The following is a 27,825-nucleotide window of genomic DNA, read 5'->3' as shown; positions in this document are numbered from 1 at the left end:
TACTGTAAAAGACCTCTATAATTTTAAAATAGTAAAAATTTGAACCTGTGAATGGTGTGTGCTTTTTAAAGGTGAATATATTTTTAATAGATTTGAATCATTATTAGGAAGTATGAAACATTTGTTCTGTATCATATCAAAGAAAAGCATGTTCATTACAAAATCCTTTTAACTAGATACTCTGTAGCACATCAGCGTTCTGTAGACTGGAACTTTCTACACCGGATCCTCAGAGGAGCTTCCACTGAACAATAATATTTACATGAGTTAGTTGAGTTGGAAGAGACTTGTTTCAAGTTTGTTGCTACAAAATAATAATAAATTTTTTCAGAAAATATTTATATAATCATAATGTAACATTAATGTTTTAAATATGTGTATATCCAATAAAATAGAATAAACATCATAATGTATAGAAAACTAAATCTGACAACACATTAATGAATAAATTAGCAAGTGATTTTTTTAATAAAAAAAAATTCATTTTTCTACAGATAAGAATAGAATAAAAAATGGAATGAACCATATATCAAAAAGATGTTATTTTGTGAATATGTGTTTTGGTCATCTCTATATAAGGATATACACATTTGTATAATGTAATATAAATATAATGCAAAATGAAATTCATTGCTTACTATGGGCCATCGTCAAGAATAGAAAGTTATGGGTTTAATCCTGGTTTTTATTTGTTTTGTTTTGTTTGTTTGTTTTGCATGTGCACCAGAGAGCGAGGCAAAGTGTGAAATCACACTCCTCTGGGATGGAGTGATGGTCACCCTACAATCCCCTCTTCTCTCAGGATTTTGGGCACACATGCACATGTGCCCAGCGTGTTTTTCAAGTTTCCAGGTCTGGGAGTCAAACTGGGAGTTGGCCGTGTGGGATCCAGTGCCCCAACCACCACCCCACCTGCTAGCCCTGGGTTATTTCCTTTTACAAAGGCTTACGAGGGCCGGGATGATGGTGCCACATAAAACACGACAACTGTGAGGCTGCCCCACGTGGAGAGTTGATCTGGTGACCTCCCCGGTATGTCAGACATGCATGTGTGCCTATGGTCTGGGTCTGCTGACATGGGGCAGAGCACAGCACTGACAGCCGCTGGGGTGCTGTCTCTCTCTTGCCCATAGAGGAAATAAACTTATTATTATTTTTTTTAATTAAAGAAAAAAGACGTACAGGATGAAGAGACTTCCTGTATATCTGAGTTTGAATCTGCCAAAGACACGTTCTCCCTATTCCTGTTAGGTTTCAATCTCGACTTGCTGGAAGCACTATTTTATTATAAACAAGGTAGGAATGCAAAATCCAGGACCCTGAGCTAGTGCTTTCTGACCGACACGAAACTCTGTGACTTACGAGTATCATCCTGGGTCGGTTAAGTCAAGCTCATATCATCCAAGGTTCAGTTTGACTACCTCGTGGTCCTCAGAGCCTACAGAGACGAACCTGGACCTCAGGACGTTTAAACAAGAATTCTGTGGCAGTGGCTGAGCATCTCAGGCAACTTCTTTCTCTTTCTCAGCAAATAGAACAAGAGACACAGGCTGGATAAAGTGACGTTTATTGAAGACTTTTCTCCTCACCGGTTAGTCAGTTCTCTTGGTTCACAGAATACAAATACCCTCTAAACTTCTCTTACTGGGTTGTCCCTATCGACCAGCAGTTAAAGGAGCCGGATCCCACACAGCCAACTGTGGTTTGAGTCCTGGCTACTATGGCTTTAAAAACACACTGGACGCGTGTGCGTGCGTGCCCGACATTCTGACGGAGTGGGGCAATGGAGGAAGAGGGGTTGCAGCAGAGGGATGCTCCACTGGGAGTGCTTCCTCTCCCTCACTTTGGTGAGTGTTCATACGCTCTGCTAATAAGAAGAAACATTCGAAAATAAACTTCTGTTAATTTCATATTAATTTCATACTAGGAAATTAATCAGCATGGCACCCAAAGGGGTCGAGAGTCCTTATGTCCATAGGACTTGTTTTTCAGGGCTTCTAAGCAAATCTCACTGTGACCTATAGATTTCTTGCTTTTGTTTTTATTTGGGGGGAGGAGGGTAGGAAAAGATCTTTTTTAAATAAAAAAAATGTGAGGCTGAATCAAACTAAGTTTCTTCCCTCATAATTTTTATTTCCACATGTCATGTGGGAGACTCATGTCAGGGCCTAGGTGGCTAAAGCTACATTTTACAAGTAGATATCAACAAGGAGAGCCTTCCAGGAAGGTGGGAAGACGGAAGAAACCGGCCTGACCAGCGTCAGATCCTCTCTGTGTGCGATGGGGCCTGTTACACACGCATGCGCCTCCATAGCCCTGGGACGTTGACTGTCTCTGAGGTCACCTGAGGAATTCCTTCCAAGGAAGTGATTGTTTGGTTTGAGTTCAGAGGTTCTGAACCCTGGCTGCACATTATAAGCACGGAACCACAGCCGGCAGGTGATGTTGTTAAGGCACTGGACTCCCACATGGCCGACTGCATGTGGTTCAACTCCTGGACCTGGTGGCTTGCTTTCTCACTCCCCCTACCCTGTCTCTCTCTTCAGTGAACGCACACACCTTATAGCAAATTTTAATAATAATAATAATAATAATAATAATAAATAATTATTTTTTAAAAAGAAAGAAATACATGGGACTTTTATATTAGCAGATGCTGGGCTCATTCCCCTGAGCCTACCTTTCTTGGTTGGGGTGGGCACACGTGGGTGTAGGATTCTTTTTATTTATTCATACAGAGCACGTGCACATGCCTGTGAGAGTGGGAAAGGGAGGAGAGAGGGAGAGGCACGAGCACCCTCCACAGGATCTGGTCACGCCGCAATCTCCTGCCCTGGTCCTGAGTCCATCAGATTTTGGACACTCCCGCATGTGCCTGTATGATCCTAGCTGTCTCTTCTGGCTGATGAGACCGGAGATCTGAGCCACAGCCACACAGCAGGGTCACATGTGGGATCAGCTTCTCTTGAACATTTTTTTTTTTTGAGAGATTTTTTTCTATAGGGTGTGTGCGCTCGCCAGGAAGACAGAGAGAGACAGAGAGACAGAAAGAGAGAAATCACTTTCCAGGGAGGATGGCCACGCTACAATCCGTTGTCCTCCATTCTCCTCTTGGGATCTTGGGCACGCACACACATGAGCCAGGCATGAGTTTAAGCCACCGGGTCCGGGACTCGAACCGTGGTTGACTACGTGGGAGTCCAGCGAGATAGCCATTACTCCAACTGCTGGTCCCTCTTGAACAACATATTACCACTCCCCATGAAGCTGCCCCCACCCCTTTTTTTAAGTCAGAGTCTTGCGTTGGTCTGGTCCTCCTGGCCCAGCCTCGTAGCTAGGGCCACAGACACACACTGCCATATTTATTTATTTATTTATTTTTAGACAGGGTCTTGTTATGTTGCCTGGAGCTCATAATCCTCCTGTCTGTCTCCCCAAGTCGCTGGGGTTACAAACACACAGCACCACACTGGCCTGTATGTTGGACCAGGACTCAAATCCAGGCCTCCCATGTGGTCCCCACCAGTGGAGCACAGTGACTTAACAGCACGAGCCACTGTGGCTGGGCCAGTATTGTTTTACCACTCTAAAGAGAATTTCTGTGTCAGCTAGAGTGGAGCCACTGGTGTTGACGATAAGGTAGGAAACCCGACTGTAGAAGCCAGAGGGTTCGTACCTGCGCAGGCTTCGCCTGGTCTGCCTGGGAAGCCTGGGGGGCCAGGTGGTCCCATGGCCCCCATTTCTCCATAGCGGCCAGGAAACCCAGGGTCCCCTGGAGGGCCTGCGGAAGGCAATGATACGTATGAGTAAACAAAAGTATTATATATCTACATTGTAAAATTCAATGCCTTTTGGGGGCGCTTAGTAAAGTATAAGCAGGAAACTCTTCTGTAACTTCTTACCCCATTTAAATGGAGTACCTTAGATTGACCCCTTCTGTTACCCTATCTCTGCAGACACATGAACTCGAGGTGGGGGGGTCTCTTTGTCATTAATTTAGGATGCTAGTTTCCTGGTGGCAACATCTTGGTAGGTATTACTCAAATGGTTTCTTACAGTTTTAATGAATTAAAAAAATTTACTTTCTGAAAGGTGACATGATAAAAATCCCAGCGTGCAAATTCACACACAGAAATAAGGTCTAATGATTCATGCCGACAGAGGAGACAAACTAAGATACACGTTACTGCACATGTGTAATTACACACTCATGCTAAGGTTCCCGTGTTGAGCCCGTCTAGTGAGTGAGCTGTGGAAATACTGAGCCCGACGACTTCTGCCTGACCGTCAGATCCCGTTCCCACAGACTCTATAAAGGAACTGAATGGAACACAAACCTTTGAGTGGAACAGGTGGAGTTACCAAAGCACCCGGTGGTCCAGTGTGCCCGCGGTCCCCAGGGTCCCCCTGAAATCATTCATTCATTCACTTTTCTTAGAAATAAACCGATATTAGAAAAGCAACTCGCACGTTCGTCTAAGAAGTAAAGACAGTGCAGTGACTAGAGAAATGTGAGCGTTTATTAAGTTCTAGTAAGAACAAAGACGCATCCACTCTCCTACCGACCAGTAGGAATAAACAGCACAAAAGAAAAAACTTAACTACACAGTTAGTCTATGCCCACGAACGAGCAGCTGTAGTCATTAAGTATTTTAGGTAAATTACAATTTGCAATCAATTGTAAGCACCAGCGTCTAACTTGGCACTTTAGGACAAACAGTTTATTCACTAGCAAGCGCTGAAGCTGCATCGTAATTGAGCAGCAAATACTGTCCCCCTTAATTGTATCTCTTTAAGGGCCCAGTGGCTTGTCCTGAGCAAATACTGAAAGTGAGGTCACAGAGGTTATGAAGGAAAGGAAAAAATGTGATGCTGGTAAAAACAGACCCTCTCTGTTCATAATCTTATCACTATATAATCCCATGAAAGTTTTGCAATTTTCATTCCTTTTTTCTTTTTTCTTTTTTTTTTTTTGAGAAGTTTTTGCTATAGGGTTCATGTGCTCGCCAGAGAGAGAGAGAGAGAGACAGAGAGACAGAAAGTGAGAAACCACCCCCCCAGGGGGCAAGGTCATGCCGCAATTCTTTCTCCTCCATTCTCCTCTCAGGATCTTGGGCACGCATGCACATGTGCCTGGCATGAGTTTAAGCCACCAGGTCCAGGACTCGAAACACGGTTGACTACATGGGAGTCCAACAACATAGCCATTACACCAACTGTTGTTCCCACAATTTTCATTCTTATTCACCTTCAAAGTGATGTTTCTCAAGTTTAAAACATAATCATGTTAACTATGATGATATAAAAATATGATAATCATGCATTAAAATACAGAAAAGTAACTGCATTTTTCAAACGTTATATTTTGGAATGATTCTTTGAAATACTTTTTCAAATAAATTAGATCACACAAGGTTATTGTTAGGGTTTTATATAAAATGTACATTTTTATTTGGGTATATTCAAATAGGCTCACATTTTTACCTTTGGGCCACGATGACCAAACAGCCCAGGGGCTCCAACCAGTCCTGGTTCTCCCTACAAATAAGCACAAACATACCTCTTTTTTTTGTAAAAGGTTTTTGCTACAGGGTATGTGTGCTTGCCAGAGGGACACAGAGACAGAAAGCAAGAAATCACTCCCCGGGGGGATGACCACACTGCAATCCCTTCTCCTCCATTCTCCTCGGGATCTTGGGCACGCACGCAAATGTGCCAGGTGTGAGTTTAAGCCGCCGGGTCTGGGACTCAAACCTCAGTCAACTACATGGGAGTTCAGCAACATAATCATTATGTTAACTGCTGGTCCCAAGCATACGTTGTTTAATAAAAAAAAAAAAAAATGATGAGATGACAAATGATCTCATTCTGGTTTTATGCTCCCTGAGATACTGTGCAAAGTCTAACCCCACTCAGTTTGGGGCTTCAACTTTTGCACCGGCAGCTAAATGCCACAATCCATTAAAGGGATGTGTCTGCCTCCCAGTGACTGCGGGAGTTCGCACGCAATAGCCCAAGTTTGGAACGATACTGAATTGCATTTACGACTGAAAATGTGTGGATCATCTGTAATAATGTACATTTACCTTTAATCCTGGAAAGCCTGGGGATCCATAGGCACCAGGGTCACCCTAAAAATTCACAAAAAGCCACACGTGCAGAGTCAAATCACACTGTATAAACCAGCTCCACACATCAGTTACGAACTGACCCAATCGTCCCAGATAGTTAGCCTTGCTGGGGAACCTAGCTGAATAAAAGGGAAAAACCACGCAAGCTAGATTCCATTTGATAATAACATTTGCTACTTTGATTGATCTTTAATCTCATTCAAAAAAATGCATGCTCTTGCCAGTGTTTCAATTAAGAACACACTTTTGTTGTTGCTCTGCCAGCTTTAATTTACTTAATTCTTGCATTATGCCAACTATCTTTGAAATCACTGCCGTGTAATTTGCCTGGAAATTAATAGCTGCCTTGTGCACCATCCACAATAAAATTGCCTCGGAAGCCAATTTTGCCCCATTCAACATGAACCCTAGAACCAAACCACTGCCGATGCCAGCTGGGCACTTGCCCCAACCAGCGACACACAGGGTGATGTGTCGGGCCTGATAGTGTCCTTCTTTGCCCCCAGATTACCACTTTATTTATCAAAAGTATTCATTCCAAGCCACCAATCACACCGATGTGGAGTCAGACAGAGGTGCCACCATCCTGCAGTTTCCTCCCAATTCTGTCTGGGGCTGCCTGTTTTATCTGCGTGCTCCGGGACACTGAGCTACTACACTGGCCTTGTCGTTCCAAAATATATTGTCTTCTATGACATCATCTCCATTTCTAGAAATACCGATTGAGGCTTATAAAACTGGGGAAGCGAAATACTTCCAAATTCACCCAAGTTGACCAATTATTCTTACCCGAGGTCCTGGGAATCCAGGTATACCTTTCTCTCCTTTTGCCCCAATACCAGGTTCTCCCTTTAAGAGGTGGCAACATTTAGAGGCGTTTCAGCAACAATATTCAGCAATGTGGAAAGCAAAAACAGAATGAGAAACAGAAATGATTGTCAGCAGTTTAGAGAAAACAACTACTTTAGAAGGAAGGCCCTACAGAATTACAATGAAATACTAAAACAATCTAGGAATAGGACAATAGTTAAGAAGATCATGGGAAATACGTATTCTATGTCTATATAATATACACCTCTGTGTGGATTTCAACGGGTTTTGTACAAAATAAACCTATGTTTTCATTACATACTTTCACAAACGTGTTGAAGTCCTTCATCTATGCTAGATTTAAAGCCATGGCAAAGGCCATGCAAAATAAGTTCTAGATTAGGACAGCATATCACAGAAGTGGAAAGAAAAGGGGTTCTTAGATGACCTTGGGTCCTGGTGGTCCCGGCAGTCCAGTCACTCCAGGAATTCCTTTTATACCCTAAAAACAAAAAAACCACAAACACAATGAAAATAAATTGGCTTATTCTTATTTAACACAATTAAATTTCATCTCTTTCAGAACACATCTCTTTCTTATACTGTTTTACTAGCTTTACATCTTAAAAAAAAAAAAAATTACAGGGACCAGCAGATGGCATAGTGGTTGTGTCACTGGACTCCCGTGTCGTTGACCATGGTTTGAATTCCAGACCTGGCAACTTGATACTCAACTGGGTACCTGTGCGTGTGTACTCAAGGTTCCAGGAAGAGAGTGGAGAAGAGGAAATGGCAGTGTGGCCATGCCCCCCGGAGGGGTGATTTCTCGCTTTCTATCTCTCTCTGTCTTTCCAGTGAGTGCATGTGCCCTATAGTAAAAACAAACAAACACACATATTGCTATAGGGCACTGCGTGCTCATGGGAGTGGGGGAGGGAGTGGAGAGCAAGTGATAAAGTCCCCCCCAAGGAGGATAGCTAGGCTGCAATACCTTCTCAGTTCTCCTTCTGGGATATGGGCATGTATGCACACACGCCCAGCATGTTTTTCTAGCTTCTGGATCCAGGACTTGAATTGAATCCAGTTGCCTTAATCACCATGCCACCAGCTGGCCTTCACTAGCTTTTAAGATAAGGGATTTCTCTTTTCTGTCACTAATTAGCAACTAAGATCCAGTACACTTAGAAACCTACCACTATTCAGGCCAGTTCCGTGTGAGAGGTGTGGGAGGGCAGGGATGGACCACCGTGGGACCAGGTGGCAGTGCAGCTGGGAATACAGCCACTGAGGGACGTGGCTCTCATCTTGGACAAGGTAGAGATTTTTTTCTTTATTTTATGAGAAATAAAGAAAGTGATATATATAGAGAAAAACAGAGAAGCACCCCAAATGGGGTCTTCGCACTGCAGTCCACCCCAGAATGAGCCAGCCAGGATCACAGGCAGGTTGCACGGACAGAGAGACCTCCCCGATGGCCTCCACATTGCAGAGCTTTCTGTTACTGCCACTGCTGTGGCTGGTCTAGTTAGAGAAACAAAATCCTGTGGATGGAGAAGCAACAGCAGAATCCGCACAGGGCATTGGTAAAACCAGTGCTGAGCACTGACCGAGGGATTATAATCTGCAGAGAATCCATGACTTGCCCAGCTCTATGCTTTTGCTATGTTTTCAGTGAACAGAACGCCAGACCTATCTGTAATAGCTAAAGGACAACTGGGCCTCAAGGAGTCTTTTTAGTCCCCCAAAACACATATCAAAACAACATTAGTGGGGCACTGCACTAGGGACGAAGTCACGACTGAGCAAGGCCCGCTGCTCTGCAGCTGGGAAAACCTGAGCGTATCAGGACTTTCCCGCCTCATTGTTCAACTCTGTAGAGTGCAGCTGCCCACAGTGGCTTGGTAAGGCAGCTTTGAAGTTAGTGCAGGATTTAGTAAGGTGCAGGACACTGCTACCTGGTACCTGTCCAGGAAACGCTTTCTATTACTGCCCTACCAAGGCAACACGCGGATTTGGAATTACCTTTTCTCCTTTATAGAGACGGAAGTCAGGGGGCTCCACCAACAGGGTGGGTCCAGGGGAACCTTGCTGGCCAACTTCACCCTTTAAAACAAGATCAAGAAAATTAATTTAATTTAATGTATGTTTTAAGACTTAAAAAAAATTTTTTAAAGAATTCTTTTATTTAACTTTATCCATTATTTTTTTTTGATCAGAGAGGGATAGAGTGAGAGAGAGAGAGAGAGCAAGAGAGACAGTGAGAAAGCAAGCCATCAGGTGTTAAACCGTGGTCACCATGTGGGAGTCCAACACCTTTAACCACCATGCCACCTGACAGCCCCGAAGACATTCACTCAGGTTGTGTGGTATAATGCTTCTTACCTTATGTGCTGTGATTTAAGATGTAAATCATGACACATAATACATTGGTATCTTGAAATGATGGTTATTGTTTTTCATATTAAAATGTAACACATATTACGAATCTAGAGCTAATATCTATTAAAACTTTGGTAGAGTTTCTTTTGGTGTATGTGTGTAATTTGTATGTGTGTGTATGATGCATACATGTGAGTATTTGTGAATAAATGATTACAGGGGCCAGAAAATAGTGTGGTAGTTAAGGTGCTGGATTCCCACATAGCCAACTGCGATTTGAGTTCCAGACTCGGCAGCTTGAAAATCACACTGGGTGCGTGTATGTGTGTGCCTAACATCCTGAGAGTAGAGGAAAAGCTATTGCATGTGGCCATCCGCCCGCCCCCCCAGAGGTGATTTCTCACTTTCCCTCTTCGTATCTCTCTCTCTCCTTCCAGTGAGTGCATGTGCTCTAGGGCAAAAACCTTAAAAGATAAGTAAAACCAAAGGCTTATTAAATGTCATTGAAAATACACTGTAGTCAGAATAATGCTATTTAATAAATATATAAACATACTTCAATATATACAATATATTTTATTAAATGTTTAAATCATTGTATCTTTTTTGTTAAAATCTTTTGTAAGTATTTTCCTATTATACTAAAAATTCTTCAGAATCTCGTTTTTTTTTTTTTTTTTTTAAATGCCTATGCACTGTAAAAGAATTAATGTAAGTACATTTTGGGTCATTTGAGCAACCACCTCCTAGTCACATACGTCTGTTACTCTACAGCCTGAGTTTGCAAGTATGTTAATAGCCTTGGCATTGACGGTGGCCGAATGGGCAATGCTTGCTTGACTACAATGCAGTGCTTCTCAATGGGAATGCCTGGGCTTCTGGGGCTGAGACAGACATTTTCAGGAGCTCGTGACCTTCAAGGTTGAAGAACATTGTATTCATATATTTTCATGAAGCCATTTCTGTAAGTCAGTGTTTCCCAAGGAGGTAAGGAGATAACTGGACACCCTCTCTCTCCAGGGACATTTGGCAGGGTCCTGAGACATTTTGGGTTGTTACACCTGGGGAAGGGGATGCTGTTGGCATCTAGTGGGTAGAGGTCTGGGATGTTGCTGAACACTCCTCAATCCACAGTTTTTCTGAACAATGAAATACTACTAGCACTGAGGCGATGAAATCCCTACGTGTATATGTTAGTATAGTTCTGTTATTGCTCTTACAAAGTTGAACCGTACTTTTATAATGTGTACTTTCTGCTCAACATGGTATCATAGGCATTTCCCCACCTTGGAGTCCCCCTATATAGCTTTGACAATCTTCTTGTTCTGTTAAATGACTGTTCCATGACTTAATCTCACTGGAACTCCATGAGAGCAGGGATGAGCCTTTCTTGCTAAATCCCAGTGACAAGCCCAGCCTGGCATAAAGCAGGTTCTCAGTATCTCTTTTACCTCAGTTGTTGAAAAAGCTCCTGACCTACTGCTGGACATTCAGGTGAGCTAGCATCTTAAATCACTTTTCTAAAGCTTGTCCTTACTACATTTCAGCAGAAAGGACCAAGAGTGTGAAGAGTTGGAGGGTGGCAGACAGTGAGGAAGGCTGTGAGTAAAGTTGAAGATTGCATGTTGCTAAATGTTCTTGGTTCTGGTTATTTATATTTGAATTTTTTTTTTTTTTTTTTGCAGAGGTTTTTGCTATAGGGTATGTGCACTTGTCAAAAAAGACAGAGAGAGACAGAGAGACAGAAAGCAAGAAATCAGCCCCCAGGGGGATGGCCATGCCACAATTCCTTCTCCTCCATTCTCCTCTCAGGACCTTGGGCATACATGCACATGCACCCGGCATGAGTTTAAGCCACAAAGTCCAGGACTCGAACCGCAGTCGACTACATGGGAGTCCAGTGACATAGCCATTATGCCATCTGCTGGTTCCTATATTTGTATTTTTTATTTGTATTCATATTGATACTTACGTACAGAGTTTATGAAACTTGTGAAATTAACCCAAACAAATCAATAATTTAACAAAACTTACTCTGGATATAATATAATATCAAAAATAGTCTATCTTTTTCCTAGGAAGAAACGCATTTATAAATGACCTTGAATATAGTGTTAAATTTAGACAGAATGGCCATTTTACAGTAAAGCGTACTGCTGCCATTATCATTCGGCAACCAGAAGTTCTAAGCCGTAGAATCACAAAGTGATTGGATAATGAACACAAGTGAACTAATAATCAGAACAGCCGCCATGACTGGGAAGCATTCACATTTATTTCACCATTAGCAACTCTGCAAAAAGGGATTGGGTTCTTACCGGGTCTCCCATTTGGCCTTTTACTCCCATGCCAGGATTACCCTGGAAAAGAAAAGAAATTGAATTCCTTTTGAATTTTACAAAAGTAATTTAAAGTGAGTAAGAATTCCAGGAAATTTGGTCGGCAAAAACACATAATGCTGAAAAGTATCAGCAATCATTTATTCTTGCGTGGGCTTTATTTATGTATCGTACTCATGGCTGCTTACCTTCAAACCTGGACTTCCAGGATGGCCAGGAGGTCCCTAAAACAATGGCAAGGACAAAAAGCAAAAAAAAACAAAAAACAAAAAACAAAACAAAAATCAATGATTCATCATAGAAATTAAAATATATCTTCATTGCCTCAAATTCCTATTTAGGAAACCCTCAATTTTAAACTATGCATGATGGACTGTCTATCATGGATGGGCCGTTGTTACACATAAGATGGTCAGCGGCTTATCCTCAGAGGACCTGAGCTCTCAGGAGGATCTCACTGCTAACGGTGTGTTTTCAGATTACAATTTCAGTGACCCCACCTCTGTGTGACCCAAGATGGCAACTTTGCTTTCTCACTATAATGTGCAATCTCGGTTCTTAGAGGGTCAGCATCAGCCTTGTGGTACTTACGAATGACCCTGGCTCTCCAGGATATCCTCTGGGGCCAGCTGGTCCTCTTGCACCCCTAGAGCCCTAGACATGAGAAAAATCAGTTGATTCGTTAACCATAGTTACTTTCCTAACTATTGGGTGGCTGTATGTACATGAGCAAGGCCAAAAATTCATTAAAAGATAGATAAGGAAGATCAGAGACAGCTTGTAGAGTTTCCAGGCTGGCTTCATGGGCCTGTGGTCTGTGCCATCACATGGGACCCATGCTTTAGCTCGTCTTCTGCTGGCGCCATCTTGAAATTCTTAATAACTGTTGAACAGGTACCTAAATTGTCATTTTGTACCAAGTGGGCCCCACCAGTTATGTAGCTGGCCGTATATCATTCAAACCTAAAGTTAAACATTAAGTGGGGGTCATTTGAGGAAGAAGTAGAAACACATGGCCTGTTCTGAAGACTTACTGGTAAGCCCGGCGGTCCTGGATCTCCTCTGTCTCCCTGCAATAAGGATACATTACTTTATAAGAGCAACACAATTTTTCTACAACACAGATTATGGAAGAGTAGAGAAACACACATTATTTGGACTGATCTAATTGTGCAGTTTGTACAATTTTTCCATGTTGAGAAGTCACTTCAGGAGGACTCTCTGGAGGTGATTTTCTTTCTCCATTCTAATGCCCTGAATTCTTCCTCTAATTAGCTGAAACCAGAGAAAGACTGAGTCATAGCTACATGAAATCAAGATGAGGTTTTGTCTTTTGGTTTAAACTTTTCCAAATTCTCAATCCCATGGCCCCATTTCCTCACAGTTTAACCATCTCTGGTCTCACTGCCAAGCTTTCCGTTGCTTTAGACGCCTTGCTCCATTGACTGTGCTAGAGTGAACCTAGAAGGAATTCATGTGGAAATGCTCTCACATCTGCCTTTTTCTTTGACAAATGAGGAAAGATGGCTGCAGAGAGGTTAAGAGAGTTCCTTGAAGTCCCAGTGGTTTCTGTTTACTTTGACTAATACACTGTACACCTCATTGGAATACCTCAGCTTTTGACGCTAAGTTTAGTAACATCTCATTTAAACTGTAAACAAAACCATAGCTCTTGTTTAACAAGTCTAACTAGGAACAGAGGGTACAAATTCTGCGAACTCTCTCGAGTTCTCACCCCTCAGTTCTGTACCACCCAAAGTGGCACAGATAGAAGCAATTTAGTTTTATCTTATTGCTGTGGACTGTTCTCCCCTAAGAGAGTCACGCAAGTCTTGAAAATGTATTGTATCTTCCTGTTGCTTCACCATTTTCACTAATCTGGCCTCAAATATCTATTGCACCAAAACTGAGAAACCCTAAAATAAATATACCTCTCATGCTTCTGAATAGTTTGGAGACATGGGAATTTAGAGTCCACATGACGAAAGACATTGCGTCTGTACACGCCTGTGAGCGTCCTCTTCGAAGGACCTCCTTGTCCACACCTGTCCTGTATGGCTTACCTACTTGGAAAAACATGAAACCTACCATGTTCATCACTTACCTGAACACCTTTAATGGCACCTAAAAGAAACACTGAATTTCCTTTTTCTCCTTTTTCCCCATGAAGGCCCTGAAAAAAAAAATTCACTTAAGGAGAAAAATAGCTCATTGCCATTTCAATATTTTCTTTTCCATATGAAGTTTTACTAAGCAATACACTTACTCTTATGATCATGTTTCATTAGTGAAGATTTGTTTATCCTCTTTGTTATTAGGAACATCCTAATAAATATTAGGTTTTCATACATATTAACTCAATACTCAGCTAAGATTGGGTAAGAAATCTCCTAAGGCAATGCACTTGCTAATATCTAATCAGTTGCTAGTTACTCAACAGAAAAATTGCATTTTTTTCACACTGAAATGCATATGCATTATTCTTACAAATAACCAATTTTGCAGTTGTTAGTTAATTTATGCCATAGAAATAATAAAAGATATTTTATTCACTTCAGTATGTGTATTAAAAATATAGTCTATGCATCCTTTGTCTGATTAACATTATAAAAGCATAACATGTTCCTTTTAGGAGGTTTTTGTATGTAGCTGCTAGTTTGTTTGGTGTATTTTTTAAAAAAGAATTATTTATTTAAGTTTATTCATGCATTCATTTATTTTCATTTGACCAGAAAGAACACAGAGAGAGAAGGGAAGTGAGAAAGCAAGACACCAGGTTCAGGACTCAAACTGTGGTCAGCCATGGGGGAGTGTGCAGTGCCTTCACCACCACACCACCTGCTGGCCCCCTTTTAGTGTATTTTTTGAAAGTGAATAAAATACCTCAATATAGTTTTTTTTATCCACTAAAGTTTTACTATTTAACACCTTAATATTTTAGTATATTTTAAATTGTTTACTGTCTAAAAATTTTACCATCTTTAGGGCCAGCAGGTGTCCTGGCTGTGAAGGACTGGACTCTCATATGGCTGATCATAGTTCAAGCCCTGGACTTGGCAGTCTGAATATCATGCCAGGCATGTGTGCATGTGTGCCCAAAATCTTGAGAGGAGAATGGAAGAGAAGGGATTGTGGCATGGCCATCCCCCTGGGGGGTGGGGGGGGGTGATTGCTCACTTTCCCTGTCTCTGTCTCTCTCTGTCAAGCACATGTGCCCTATGGCAAAAGCCTAAAAAACATTTACCATCTTCAAATATCAAGCTCCTGTGATGGACATACAAATTTCAAAGCTAATCCCTCTGGCAGGAGTGTCAAACTTTGCTTCAAATAGACATAACAGTTTTATAGTAAATTATGACAATACTTTACTTGAGAAATGAGATTTGCCTATATAGGCAGTCCAGACTTTGCACAGTTCGAATTTGCATGAATTCAATTCCACATTTAAATTAAATAACACCAGTTCTCCAACTGCATGGTTCAAATTAAATTATAACTGTAAATTAACTGAGTGATTGCATACGTATAAGCCTCACTGCTAGCTCTTCTAACCCCAAATCACTACGAAAACAACAGATGTGAATCAGGATCACTGACTGGTCACATCACTTTTTTCCAACTCTGTCTGTGATTGTCACTCCACATCTATTATTCAGGGGACATAGACACACAGACAGCAAAACTTGGAGTTTCTGTTGCCTCCTTAAATCTTTTTTTTTTTTTTGAGAGTTTTTTAAGGGTGCATGTTCTGGTGGAAGGAGAAAGAGATAGAGACAGTGAGAGGGCAAGTGAGAGATTACCCCCCCAAAAGAAGATGGCCATGCCACTATCCTTTCTCCTCCATTCTCCACCCAGGATCTTAGGCATACATGTACTTATTCCAGGTGTGAGTTTCAAACCACCTGGTCCAGGACTCAAACCATGGCCGGCTATGGAGAAGTCCAGCATTGTAATCACTATGCCATCTACTGGTCCTACCACCTCAGATCTTTGTCGTAGACCCACATAACATTTTTACAATGGGTAATTGAAGGAGGAAATGATCAACAGAGGTGAAAGTGAAGGAAAGAAATTCAAAATGGCAATGCTGGAAGTAAAATTCAAGTAGAATGCGAATGAAGTTATAGATGAAACAGCTATACCATGTCATTGAAGAGCCTGTGTATACAGCCCGAAAAACTCAGTGAAGATGACCGGAACAGCTTAAAACAAGACAATAGTTACCACGGAAAGGATGAAGATATCCTGGAGGAAGTGACACAGGCAGAAATCCTTACATGAAAGGAGCTCTTAGAAATGTTTCACAACTCTGGAAGCGGACCCAGACTTAGAACAGGGTATGGCGTTTAGCCAAGGCATAGGAAACACGTGCATTTAACATCGTAAGTTATAGCATGAGAAGAAGCAAGCACTGTTCAAAGCATTCTTAAAAAGTCTTTACAAAGAAATCAAACATTTGGGTTCTCGCTATTTCAAATTACAATGTTCTAAATGAATCTTAGTTTTATTGTTTTCATTTTTCTCTATATTTTTAACTAACAGTAAAAGAGTTCTTCATGTTTTAATGAAACAGGTTAAAGGCCACAAAGCAACAGTAATTTTTCCCATTGCTTGCCAAGGTTGCTCCGTATGGTTTTAACCTGCAAAGTTCTTACATTCTCACATTTCTGTGCAACATGGTCAAAGGTAAGAAAGCCACACCGCCAAGAGACCATTACGATAAACTTCACTTTTGTGGTCAGTGCTACATGCTATATTAAATCAAAAATGGCTCTCTCAAATCTTCCTGAATCAGTAGAATGAGGTTGGGCCCAATTTGAAGAGCTTAAGAAATGTGCATTCACCAGGCTGCACTTGAATCTTCAAATGGCTGAGTTCGAGATCAAAGGGTGGATGAGAAGCTTAACAATGAGAGATGGTTGTTGTTCTTTCTTAGTACCAAAAGAAAAATGTGAGTATGGAAATTCTTTCTGAGTTCTGTGTTCAGATCAGTTCCGCTCAGATCTGAAGGAAAAAGAAGAATAACAAGTGGAGAGCAGAGTGACAACAGTGGGGATGAGAAGACAATCCTTTAGAAGGAATCAGGGAAGGGCAAAGAGTCCTGAAAAACAGTCAAAGAGAACCAACTTGGAAAAAACAATTATCTGCAGTCTTTATTTCAGTGAGAAAAAGAAAGAGAAAAGGGATTAAAAGGGATAGAGGAAATAGAATGGGTTGAGAGACAAGGAATATAGGAGGTAGCATTTGCTGAAGTTATATTGAAATGAAAGTCCATTTTAAAGAAAAACATAAAGGACAAGGGCTGTGAAGTTTTCCTCAAGGGCTAGGTGGCGTCAACTATTAGGTCATTGGGTAAGTCATGACATATTTTCTTTTTTAGAGAGAAATTTTTTACTATAGGATGCGTGCATCTACCAAAAACACAGAGAGACAGAAATTAAGAAATCACCTCCCCCCAGGGGGTGATGGCCACGAAGCAATCCCTTCTCCTCCATTCTCATCTCGGGATTTGGGGCATGCACACACACACACACACTCAGCATGAATTTTAAACCACTGAGTCCTGGACTTGAACTGCCATCGACTACGTGGGAGTCCAGCAATGTAATCATTACACCATCCACTATTCCCTTTTTCTATGTCTTTTATGAAAAAATGAGTCATGACTTTTCCGACCCAATATTTCTGGACATGCATTTCAAACCTTCTCTAATTTATCTTCTTGTCTTACAGGGACAAGAAAGTCAAACTAGATTTGGGACTGCGTTTCTCGGACTCCTCTGCAGCGGGGTATGAGGTTAATTCCACTTGGGAAATGTGGAAGGCAGAAGTGAGAAAGAGTTCCTCTTCTTGGTCTGCTGTTGCTGCCAAGCAGGAAGGTAGAAACTTGAGTGTGTGTTTGCTGGTGTCTGGGCATAGGGGTGAGGCAGTGGCTGTAGAGTCAGAGAAGCTGCCTGGCTCTGGATCCTGGCTGTGTGTGAGCCCTTGCAATCAGTAGTCATGACAATACCTGAGATCTGTTGTGACCAACCACTACTCCACGTGCCACCCTTCCTATATTAAAAACATTAATGTTTGAAATACCTACAGAGACTTATGTTTATACAGTGGGCCCTGAATAATTAGCAACATAAGTTTTGCTAACTGGCCTCTCTGCTCCCTTTTCCCTGCTATGCATTTTCTGTACAGCAGCCAAAGACATCTTAATGAAACTTCTCTCAGATCATATTGCTTCTTTTCACTTTCTTCTTTCCTTCCTTCCTTCCTTCCTTCCTTCCTTCCTTCCTTCCTTCCTTCCTTCCTTCCTTCCTTTCTTTCTTTCTTTCTTTCTTTCTTTTTCTTTCTTTTCTTTCTTTCTTTCTCTTACTTTTTTTCTTTCTCTTTTATGTTTTTGCCATAGGGCATGAGTGCTCACTGGAGAGGAACAGAGAGAGATGAAGAGAGGAAAAGTAAAAAAAATCATTCATTAGTGGGAATGGCCAGGCTGCAATCCCTTCTCCTCCATTCTCCTCTCAGAATGTTGGGCACACATACATACGCACCTGGTGCGATTTTTCAAGCTGCCTGGTCCAGAACTCAAACCACGGACAGCCATGTGGGAGTCCAGTGCCTTAACCACCACATCACCTGCTGGCCTCAAGTATTGCTTCTTTCTTTAAAACCACCCAGTGCCTTCTCACGGCATGGGTAAGAATAGCCGGTCCCCTTTCATAGTCTACAAGGGCCATTGTGTTCGATGTCCTGCCCACCTCTCTGCCCTCACCCGCCCCCGTCACCTCCATTAGATCATCATTCTCCAGATACACATGGGTTAATGTTGTTTCTTGAATCACTAAGTCTGTTCTATCTGTGGGGCCTTTTCACTTGAGATTCCTACTAGGATGAGTTAAGGGCGACTTACTGGGGGGCCTCCTGGGCCAGGAGCTCCTCTTTCTCCTGGGAATCCCGGATCACCTCGTGAACCATTGTAGCCATTAATGCCCGGTTTGCCTCTGGATCCAGGAGGCCCTGGGTGCCCCTGTGAAGAATAATGACAGTGAAGCAATTTGCAAAAATATTGTAGCACAAAGGTTACACAGTATGAATACTCAAATTATAGCAACAGGTTTATTTGTTTCAGTTTGGAAATTTCCTTCCACACCCCCTAGTGCTGTGCAATATAGCAAAAATTTTAAAAAATTAAACTTACTACAACCAAATGGAAATGAATCTAGTTTGGCATATTCTGGGAGATTTCCTTTAAGTCCTTAGAAAGACTAATGAATTGTAAAGCCTCAAAGTACCTCTTCCTTATTCCTCTTGATTTGTATATTAGAATGAGAATATTAAGTCTAATTCAATGCTAGGATTAACCAGCAAATAAAAAATTTAATTATATTCATACATTTATTTCCAGAATATAGTACTTGATATGACAAGTATATCAAGATCCTATTCTGGATTGTTTTCTCTAAACTGTTGGAAAATTTTGCTCTTCAAATAAAGTGTGTGTGTGTGTGTGTGTGTGTATAGGTGTGTGTATTTTGAACATGTGGTTTTAAGGATTTTAATGAGTGTTTCTCCCTTTAAAAACAATGGAGAAAATTCATAGATACTTACAGGTATGCCATCCAAGCCTGGAAACCCAGGAATACCAGTTGGACCCTAAAATTCCACAAAATAGAAGAAAGATATAAAATTTTCTGAAGTATTAAGTTAAAAGTTGATTTACATGAAAACACAAATAATCAATGACTCATGTTTTAAACCACTTAGCCGTCATGGACACCTGATTTTGCATTGATGGATAAATGCTAACATTTTAAAATGAAACTTTTGTGCCTCACTGTGGGCATATTATGCACTCAGGAAGACAACTTGGCAGGATCAATTCAAAGGAAACATTCCATGTGGAGTAAGCCAGAAATTCAGCCTCTCAGTCTCTCCTACACCTCTTGACTGTGAACTCAGGAGATTTACGGGATGACTTTCACACAGCTGCCTTACACTAAATTGGGGGCAGAGTCTCACATTCTCATCAATAGAGAATAAACTATAGTTTTATCCATATTACGGTAATTTTTTAAGGAAATAAATTCAATCTGCATAAACTGATGAGGAATGATCTCTAAGACATACAGTTGAGTGAAGAAAAGAAAGTCTCACCACAATACACTACACAATAATATTGTGTAGTTTAAAAGTCTTCCCAGAGGGCACATGTACACTTGCTGGAGAGAGACAGAGACAGAGAGAGGGAACAAAAAAGCACCCCTTGTGGGGAATAGTCATACAGCAATCTCTTCTCCTCCATCTCTGTCCCTTTAGGATTTGGAACATGCATGCACATGTGCCCAGTTTTTCAAGCCACCAATCCATGACTTGAACAGCGTAGTCAGCCATGTGGGATCCAGCCATCTTAACTCCCCTGCCACAGGCTGGCCCCCATGTAGATTTTTTTAAAAAGCCATAAAACGATATATCCCCTTACTGGGTACGCACATGTATTTATGTGCACAGAGAAGCTCTGTGGGCATGCTCCTCTGCGAAGGGGCTGGGAATGAGTACTGACTATTGACGAGGAGTGTAGACTTAACGTATTGTAAGGCACAGTGTGGTCAGTGCTGCTGGTGAGGGGCCAGTGGGACTCTTTCACTGACAAAGTGGCTTTACCTTATCTCCTTTGTCCCCCGCTGCTCCAGGAGGGCCACTGTCACCTCTCATTCCTTTTTCCCCTGGAAGCCCAATGGGTCCTGGGTGTCCCAGGGGCCCAATTGGACCCTGAGGCCCTGGTGGTCCTGGTTGGCCCTGAGAAGACAGATTAAAAAGAAGTGATAAGGGGATGATTCTTAGGAGGTATCGTCCAACACAAGTATATGGTCACTTGGGCCAACAGAAGACCAGAGAATGAGATTTGAGTGACTCTAGTCATAGAAACACAAATGATTGATTTACTGTAAAAGTAATAAACAGTGACATTACCTTATTCAATTTGAGTTTAAAGTGTATGATAAACTTGAATGGCTGCATTTGCTTTCAGTGATCAATCCAGCTTTCATGAATAAATAGATCATCTCTTGTTTTAGGTGGAGAAACTCCACAAGATAGCTCAGTTCTCCCCTGGCGCCTAAAATGGAACATCTCTGGCACAAAGATGAGGAACTTTCTGTGCCCCTACTTGTCCCCATTCATTGCCTCTGGATGAAGCAATGCCTGGTCATTGCCCATTGCAGACAGCTGCAAACCTTACAGCTGGTCCTACTCTGGAGTAAGGACCCTGCGCATTGCCCTCTTCTCTGCCCCAGCTTCCCTTTCTCTGTCTCTGTCTCTACAATCCTGACACACATGGTTCCTCTGGATTGTGATTTTAGTGCCACAAATTCCAACACCTCCACTTATATGTCTCAGCTCAGATGTCACACCCAGCTGCCTCCTTAGAATTGACAATACTTCAGCTTAAAGAAAGAAAAAGAAAAGGGCAGAACGAAGGAAAGGGCCAAAGAGAGAGAGAGGAAATTCCAAAATGAACTCTTGATTCTTCTTCCAAATCTGAGCCTCCACATACCTTCCTTATCTATCCAGGTAATCAAGCCTGACTCCTGGGGCTCAACCTTGATACTCTTCTTTCTGTCACACTATTTTTTTAATTTTATTTTAGAGATTTTTGCCTTAGGGTGTGTGTACTCTCTGGAGAGAGAGACAGAGACAGTGAGGGGGAAATCACCCCCCCAAAGGGGATGACCAAACCACAATTCCTTCTCCTCCATTCTCCTTCTGGGATCTTGGGCATGCATGCACACGTACCCAGCGTGATTTTTAAGTCATTGGGTCCTTGTAGGAGTCCAGTGATGTAACAACCACACCATCTGCTGGCCCCACACTGAAATTTAATTCCTGATTAACTCCTATAATTTTTACTTCCAAAACAGATCTGAAACTCACCCACCTGTTGTCTCCATCGTCACTTCCAGTGTAAGCCAGCACCTGCAGGAATATTGCTCAGGCTTCCTGCAAGCTCTCCCAGCTTCCTCTTACCCTCCTCTAAGCCTCTCTCCCCACAAAACCACCAGAGTGACATTAAGACAGAAATCAGAACACAGCCTTGCCCTGCTTTATAAAATCCTGCCCGCCTGCCCTCTGCATGTAGAGGAACAGCACATCCCTCACTTTCAGGCCTTCCAAGTTCCTGCCTCCCTTGCAGCTATGCCTATTCCCACGCTCCCCACTTCCCAGCCACATGGCTCCCTGTCTTAGAGCCTCTGCACATCCTTCCCTCTGGGCCGATCTTTTCATCATTTGGTTCTCAGCCTATGTGCTACCTCCCCAGAGGCCTTCCTCCACACCCCCCACTCCGTGGGTCTCCATTACAGCCTTCTGTCTGTTTTCTTCTTAGCATTTCGTGTTGCATGTCTTTACATCCTATATTTGTTCATCAGTGTATTGTTTACCTCTCCAATTTGATAGAAGAACAATGTGGGCACAGATATTTGCTCATAGTTAATTCTACCCACAACTATGGCCTTTGGCTGAGGATCTCCCTTTGGACTAGATAAGGGATGGATGGGCTGGAATGACTCTGCCCACAGGCTTGGTGGCCAAAACCTGACCACCTGTCTACCTCAGACACCTTCTCCCTGGGCCCTGTAGGGTTAGGAAAGTGATTTTCAAGCTGTGAAAAAAGCAATACTATTGACTATGATCTTTCTAGACTGAACGTTGAACCTCTGTCTATAATTTGATGTGGCTAGAGAGGATCTTTGATTCACGTCTTTTAAAATAACTGGCTTTGAAACCTGAGGATGTACCTTTACGTTAAGTAAAGGGAAGCTTTCTAATGAAGTTCGTCACAAGGCTTTCCCCGAATGCAGGAGACCTGACTGTACGCTGCCACCCGCGGTGGTCTCTGATGAGCCCGACTATTTCAGAGCACAGGTTGTATTTCGCTGCAGGTTGAAGACACCCCTGGTATTCATTCGAAGTCAAGCTATTTGCCTGTGATTTTTTGTCCTTATTATTTTCCCAGATGTAAGAAAAATCATGTTAAATTCTTTTACTACCCAAAATGATATGCATAACTGCATTCAGTGAGCAAGTAAGTCTTGATCTGTGCATGCACAAGCTCAGTGGATTTCAGATGTCTGCTCAGGTCAGATCCTTTAAATCTCTAGGGCAAATATAACACTGCCCCTCGGGTGTATAAGGGCCTCTGGGCAAAATAAGCTATCCTGCCCATGGGGTAAGGGAGCGGGGCGGGGGTATTTGCCACAATGGCTGAGGACCCCTGGTGGTGGGTAGGGAATGACTGTGCCAGGCAGGCTTCTAGGGTTCTGGAAAGAAATGCAGATTCTGACACCCGAATGACACAGAACATCTTTGTGATGATGTCATGAGGATGAATAGGGTGATGGAGTGTCTAGGTTCTGTGGATAGCCCCTGTCTCTGAAGCCCAGGTCCAGGTTACTAGCTATGTGATCTTGAGTCTGTTTCTCAATCTCGCTGTTGCTCAACATCTTTGTGAAAATGGCTTATGGGCATAAAAAAAATAATGTATATTAAGTTGTTTAGCGTATTGTCTGACACAATAAACACTAACTATGGTTACTATGTCTTATTATTCTTTTTTTCTTTTCTTTGAGAGGTTTTTGCTATGGGGCACATGTGCTCACCAGAAAGACAGAGACAGAGAGTCAGAAAGCGAGAAATCACCACCAAAGGGGGAAGGCCATGCCATAATCCCTTCTCCTCCATTCTCCTCTTGGGATGTTGGGCACGCACGCACATGTGCCCAGCATAAGTTCAAGTCACCGGGTCGGGGACTTGAACCATGGTCGACTACGTGGGAGTTCAATGACATAGCCATTATGCCATCGCTGGTCCCATATTATGTCTTATTATTCCAAATGGATAACTGTGAAATAAGAAAAGCAAGCCACAGAATAGTGTGTCATATGACCTCACCTGTAAAGAATCAAAAGGACAGCTTCCCTATGTGTACGCTTATAAATAAACATTTCTAGAAAGATATTCAAGAAATGGCCGGCATACCTTAGGCATGGAATTGTAGCCAGGGCATTTTCTCACTCTACTTTACACATGTCCTATGTCAGCAAATGTCACCTTCCTAGTAAAATGAATTACCATTTCTCTTTTGCCATGAGGTCACTGATTCAACAAATGTAATTGGCAACTTTCCATGTCTGTCTAAATTTCAAGCAAATCTTACTTTATTTTCCCTTTTCTTTATGTTTTTTCGTCACTACAATAGCTGCTTTCCATTGAGTATCCATAAAATATGAAAAGCTTAGACTTTGAAAGAGAGCTTAAATATTTAAATGTATGTTACAAAAATGATAACAATAAAATCTAAAGTATAATTATAAGGGTACAACCCACAATTTGAGGCATCGTATCACCTTATGACAAATGTTGTACACATTCGAAACTAAAATGTACAAGTATGAATAAGAATGATTTCAGATGACCTTTTCATGTGCTGATGTTAATTACTCTTACTTCGAATTAACATAAGCTTAAAAGTTGCTAAAGTTCAGGAAATAACTCCTTTTTCATTAGATTTGGGAATTATCTTCTCGTCTTGTATGTAATTTATACATAAACTCTTCAAATGATCCATTGTGAACACAGTACTTTACAATAATGTATAATTTAGATACATAACAAAATGCATGCTTGAATATGAAAAGGTAATTGAGAAAGAGAGAGCCAATTAAATGGCTGTAAATCTTTTTAATGTGCTTCAGTGTAGACGTGAATGCTAAATCCAGTGAGCTAATGAAACTTTGCAGAGGAAAAAAGGAATGGAAATATTTACCGCAGTGGTAAAATTCCACTTAGTATAGAAAAGTGTCCTGATGTGAGAAGGAATCATATAAAATACTTTTTTTAAAAAGTACAATAGGGAACAATTATTTGCATTATTGGAAGATACTAGTCCTTCTTCCCCTGCCCCAACTTGCCACAATGGCTGCCTTGCCATTTGGACCAGGCTCTGTTCTTTCACACTTTTGCATAAATGAGTGCCCCCACCTACCCCTGGTGAATCACCTCTCAATGCTTCTGTGGGAGGGGTCTCTAATCACCTGGCCCTGCCCTTGAGAGTTAGATACCTCTCCAAGATGCCTCTGTCATAACACATCTCACCAGTCACTGGGATCTTTCCTTCACCTACAGGTCCCTCCCAACCCCACACCGACTGGATCGTGCGATCTTGGAGGTCAAAGTCCAGGTGCCCAAGATCATAATGCAAGAAAGGCAGAGAACAATACATGCCTAATAAAATAGGTCAGCACTGAGGCCAGCGGGAGGTGCGGTAGTTAGGCACTAGACTCCCACATGGCCAACCATGGTTCGAGTCCTGGACCTGGCGGCTTGAAAATCATACCAAGCACGTGTGTGTGCATGTCCAAAACGCCAAGAGGAGAATGGAGAAGAGCCTGTGGCATGGCCATCCCTCTGGGGGGGAAGAGATTTCTCACTTTCCCTTTCTTGCTCTCTCTCTGTCTCTCTGGCAAGCACACATGCATCATGGCAAACACACACACACACACACACATATATATATATATATACACACACACACACATACACACAGACACACATACTAAACCTGAGATAACAGTACTAAATCTGTCAGAAAGCTGCTCACGAAAATTTCCCAAACACGAATCCTTAAAAACAGTCATTTGTCAGTTCATCCAATTTAAGTGAATAATTTATCCACGGTAGTATAGAGAATAATCCTCTTTTCATTAACTTATTTCATATAAAAGAAGGGATCAGTAAAAACAAAGTAGGCTTACGAGTAATATTTACGCTTGCTTATTTATAAGGCATAATAGAAATAACTTCTGGATGAATAGGCATAAAAAATAGGCCCATAAAAGACATTTTTATAACTAGAGAATCATTCATCACAGGACTTTTGCATTGTTTTTTGAAAATCTTGTTTAAAAGAAATATTTTATCCACTCCTAACCCTGCAGTCTCTTCGTATGAGCAATAACACAACAGAAAACAGGTGGCCATTCCAGATTGGGTCTAACAAAAAGGAAAAAAAGCGATCAGTGAAATGACGGACGTTCAGACAAAGTATTCCTGATTTTTTCTGCTACTGTGTGCACGCAATCGCCTCTGTGCTTTAAGACTCTCGGCGTGAGACGGTGAAGTCAGAAAACGGCATCCACTGACTCTAGGAACGACAATCGACCTGACAGCTGAGGAAACTTTGGCATTCCATGTGAGGCCACAAGATCCTCTCTTTCTCTCTGCTCAGAGGCCACATCGACACTGTGTCATCAGACCTGTCATTCGTGCCGCTCCACGGCTGCAGCGGACTCTGGGGCCAGCTGTACAAATAAAGGATGAAGGAGATCAGAGTGGACGTGAAATCCCAGGCCTCCCCCTCCTCGGAGGCCAGGGCATTCCTTTAGAGCCAGTCCCTTGTTAATGATCCAAGTCATGAACATCTCCGGAGCAGGACTAAGATCAAGTTGCTTTTATTTCACAACAATTTAGTAGAATAAACCAAGAGATAAGAGGATATGTATTCTAAAACCAGATCTTCAAATGGGCCTTTTAAGGTCTGCCACTGATCTGCTTGCCTCCAGAGACCAAACCCTGAGGGAGCTGACAAGAATCTAAGAAATCTGTTGTCGTTTTAGCCATCTGAGGTCAGGAGAGGGAATTACACACAGACAACTGCAAATACACGTACAACCGCACTTTTTCCGCAACGGCTACCACATCCTTTCCAGCCCAAAGTGGATCAGGCACAAGCTGAATCAGGTTAAATGAAGAAACGAAAGGAGCCAGCAGTTAGCGTAATGGCTATGTCGCTGGACTCCCACGTAGTCGACCGCGGTTCGCGTCCCGGACCCAGTGGCTTAAAACTCATGGCGGGCGTGTGTGCGTGCGTGCCCAAGATCCCAAGAGGAGAATGGAGGAGAAGGGATTGTGGTGTGACCGCCCCCCCTGCGGGGTGATTTCTTGCTTTCTGTCTCTATGTTTCTGTCTGGCTGGGGAGAGCACACGCCCTGTAGCTAAAACCGCTCCAAAAAAAGAAAAAAAATGAATAAATGAACAAGTCAACAACAAAGATGCTTTTGACTGTGAAATACACTTCTTCCTCAACTCCATTGAAAACTGACCACATGCTAGGTCACAAAATATGTCTCCACAAAGTATAGAAACTATATCTAGCATCTTCTCTCACCACTCTGTGGCAGAAATGGAAAGATCTGAAGATCTGATCGTAGAGAGGGTACATGTGGGAGTGGATGGTGGTGGGAGGACAAAAAGAAGAAACCCTTAAGCAAGAATGTAAGTTCTCTCTTAAAAGTGATGTATACGGAAATATCCTTGATTGTGATTGTCATGTACTACTTGCATACTTTGAAAAACCATATTTTGTGCATTGTAGAGATGTACAATCATGGGATGTAAAGTTTAAAAAATAAGGAGCTAATAATAAAAAAGGAAAGACATTTTTGTTATGCTAATTATCTAGTTTCAAATCACCCGTGGATTCTAAGGCCATGACGCTGGACATCAAGTGTTGCAGGAAGGTCCAGCTGCGGTGGTTTATGCTGCCAAGACACCGTGGACCACAGTAAGGGACCACGTGGGAGACCCAGGCTTGATTCCTGGACCCACCTAAAGACCAGGCCTGGTGTGTGCCTGTAATCCCAGCGACGCAGGGAGACTGAGGCAGGCAGGTTATGAGTATGAGCAACAAACATTCTGAGACCTTGGCTGAAAAAGAGCTGGGCATAGTGGTGAGCGCCTTCAGCTCCAAGAGGGAGGCTCAAGCAGGAGGACTGGGACAGAATGAGACCCTATCCAAGTAGCCAAAAAGCACATGAAAAAATGCTCAATATCCCTCATCACAAGGGAAATGCAGATCAAAACAACAATGAGATACCACCTAACCCCAGTCAGAATGTCTAAGATTTTTTTAAAAATGTTAAGTGTTGGCAACGGTGTGGTGAAAGGGGAACTCTCTTACACTGCTGGTGGGAATGTAAATTAGTCCAGCCACTGTGGAGAACAATTTGGAAATTCCTCAAAAATCTACAAATAGAACTACCGTATGATCCAGCAGTCCCACTCCTTGTATCCACCCAAAGGACAGAAGGATTCTTCATCAGAAAAGTGCTTGCACATTGATG

The 27,825-nt window shown here is 42.1% G+C and overlaps 1 protein-coding gene across 1 annotated transcript in view; it reads right to left on the bottom strand.

Moving 5' to 3' along the window:
* COL4A4 (collagen type IV alpha 4 chain) overlaps positions 1–27,825 on the bottom strand; it is a 159,164-nt gene that overhangs the window by 88,071 nt on the left and 43,268 nt on the right. Inside the window, exons 5-19 of the mRNA XM_006141956.3 lie at positions 20,312–20,446; positions 19,259–19,303; positions 18,561–18,677; positions 13,764–13,832; positions 12,694–12,729; positions 12,251–12,313; positions 11,848–11,883; positions 11,639–11,680; positions 8,964–9,044; positions 7,390–7,443; positions 6,921–6,980; positions 6,087–6,131; positions 5,485–5,538; positions 4,338–4,407; positions 3,677–3,781 (exon numbers count right to left, since the gene is read on the bottom strand). Of these exons, the coding sequence (XP_006142018.1) occupies positions 3,677–3,781; positions 4,338–4,407; positions 5,485–5,538; positions 6,087–6,131; positions 6,921–6,980; positions 7,390–7,443; positions 8,964–9,044; positions 11,639–11,680; positions 11,848–11,883; positions 12,251–12,313; positions 12,694–12,729; positions 13,764–13,832; positions 18,561–18,677; positions 19,259–19,303; positions 20,312–20,446 (1,012 nt within the window). The remainder of the gene's footprint in view (positions 1–3,676; positions 3,782–4,337; positions 4,408–5,484; positions 5,539–6,086; positions 6,132–6,920; positions 6,981–7,389; positions 7,444–8,963; positions 9,045–11,638; positions 11,681–11,847; positions 11,884–12,250; positions 12,314–12,693; positions 12,730–13,763; positions 13,833–18,560; positions 18,678–19,258; positions 19,304–20,311; positions 20,447–27,825) is intronic.

Source organism: Tupaia chinensis, unplaced genomic scaffold (genome assembly GCF_000334495.1).
Source record: "Tupaia chinensis unplaced genomic scaffold, TupChi_1.0 Scaffold000066_1, whole genome shotgun sequence".
Classification (NCBI taxonomy): domain Eukaryota; kingdom Metazoa; phylum Chordata; class Mammalia; order Scandentia; family Tupaiidae; genus Tupaia; species Tupaia belangeri.
This window is presented reverse-complemented; position numbering and strand designations above follow the sequence as displayed.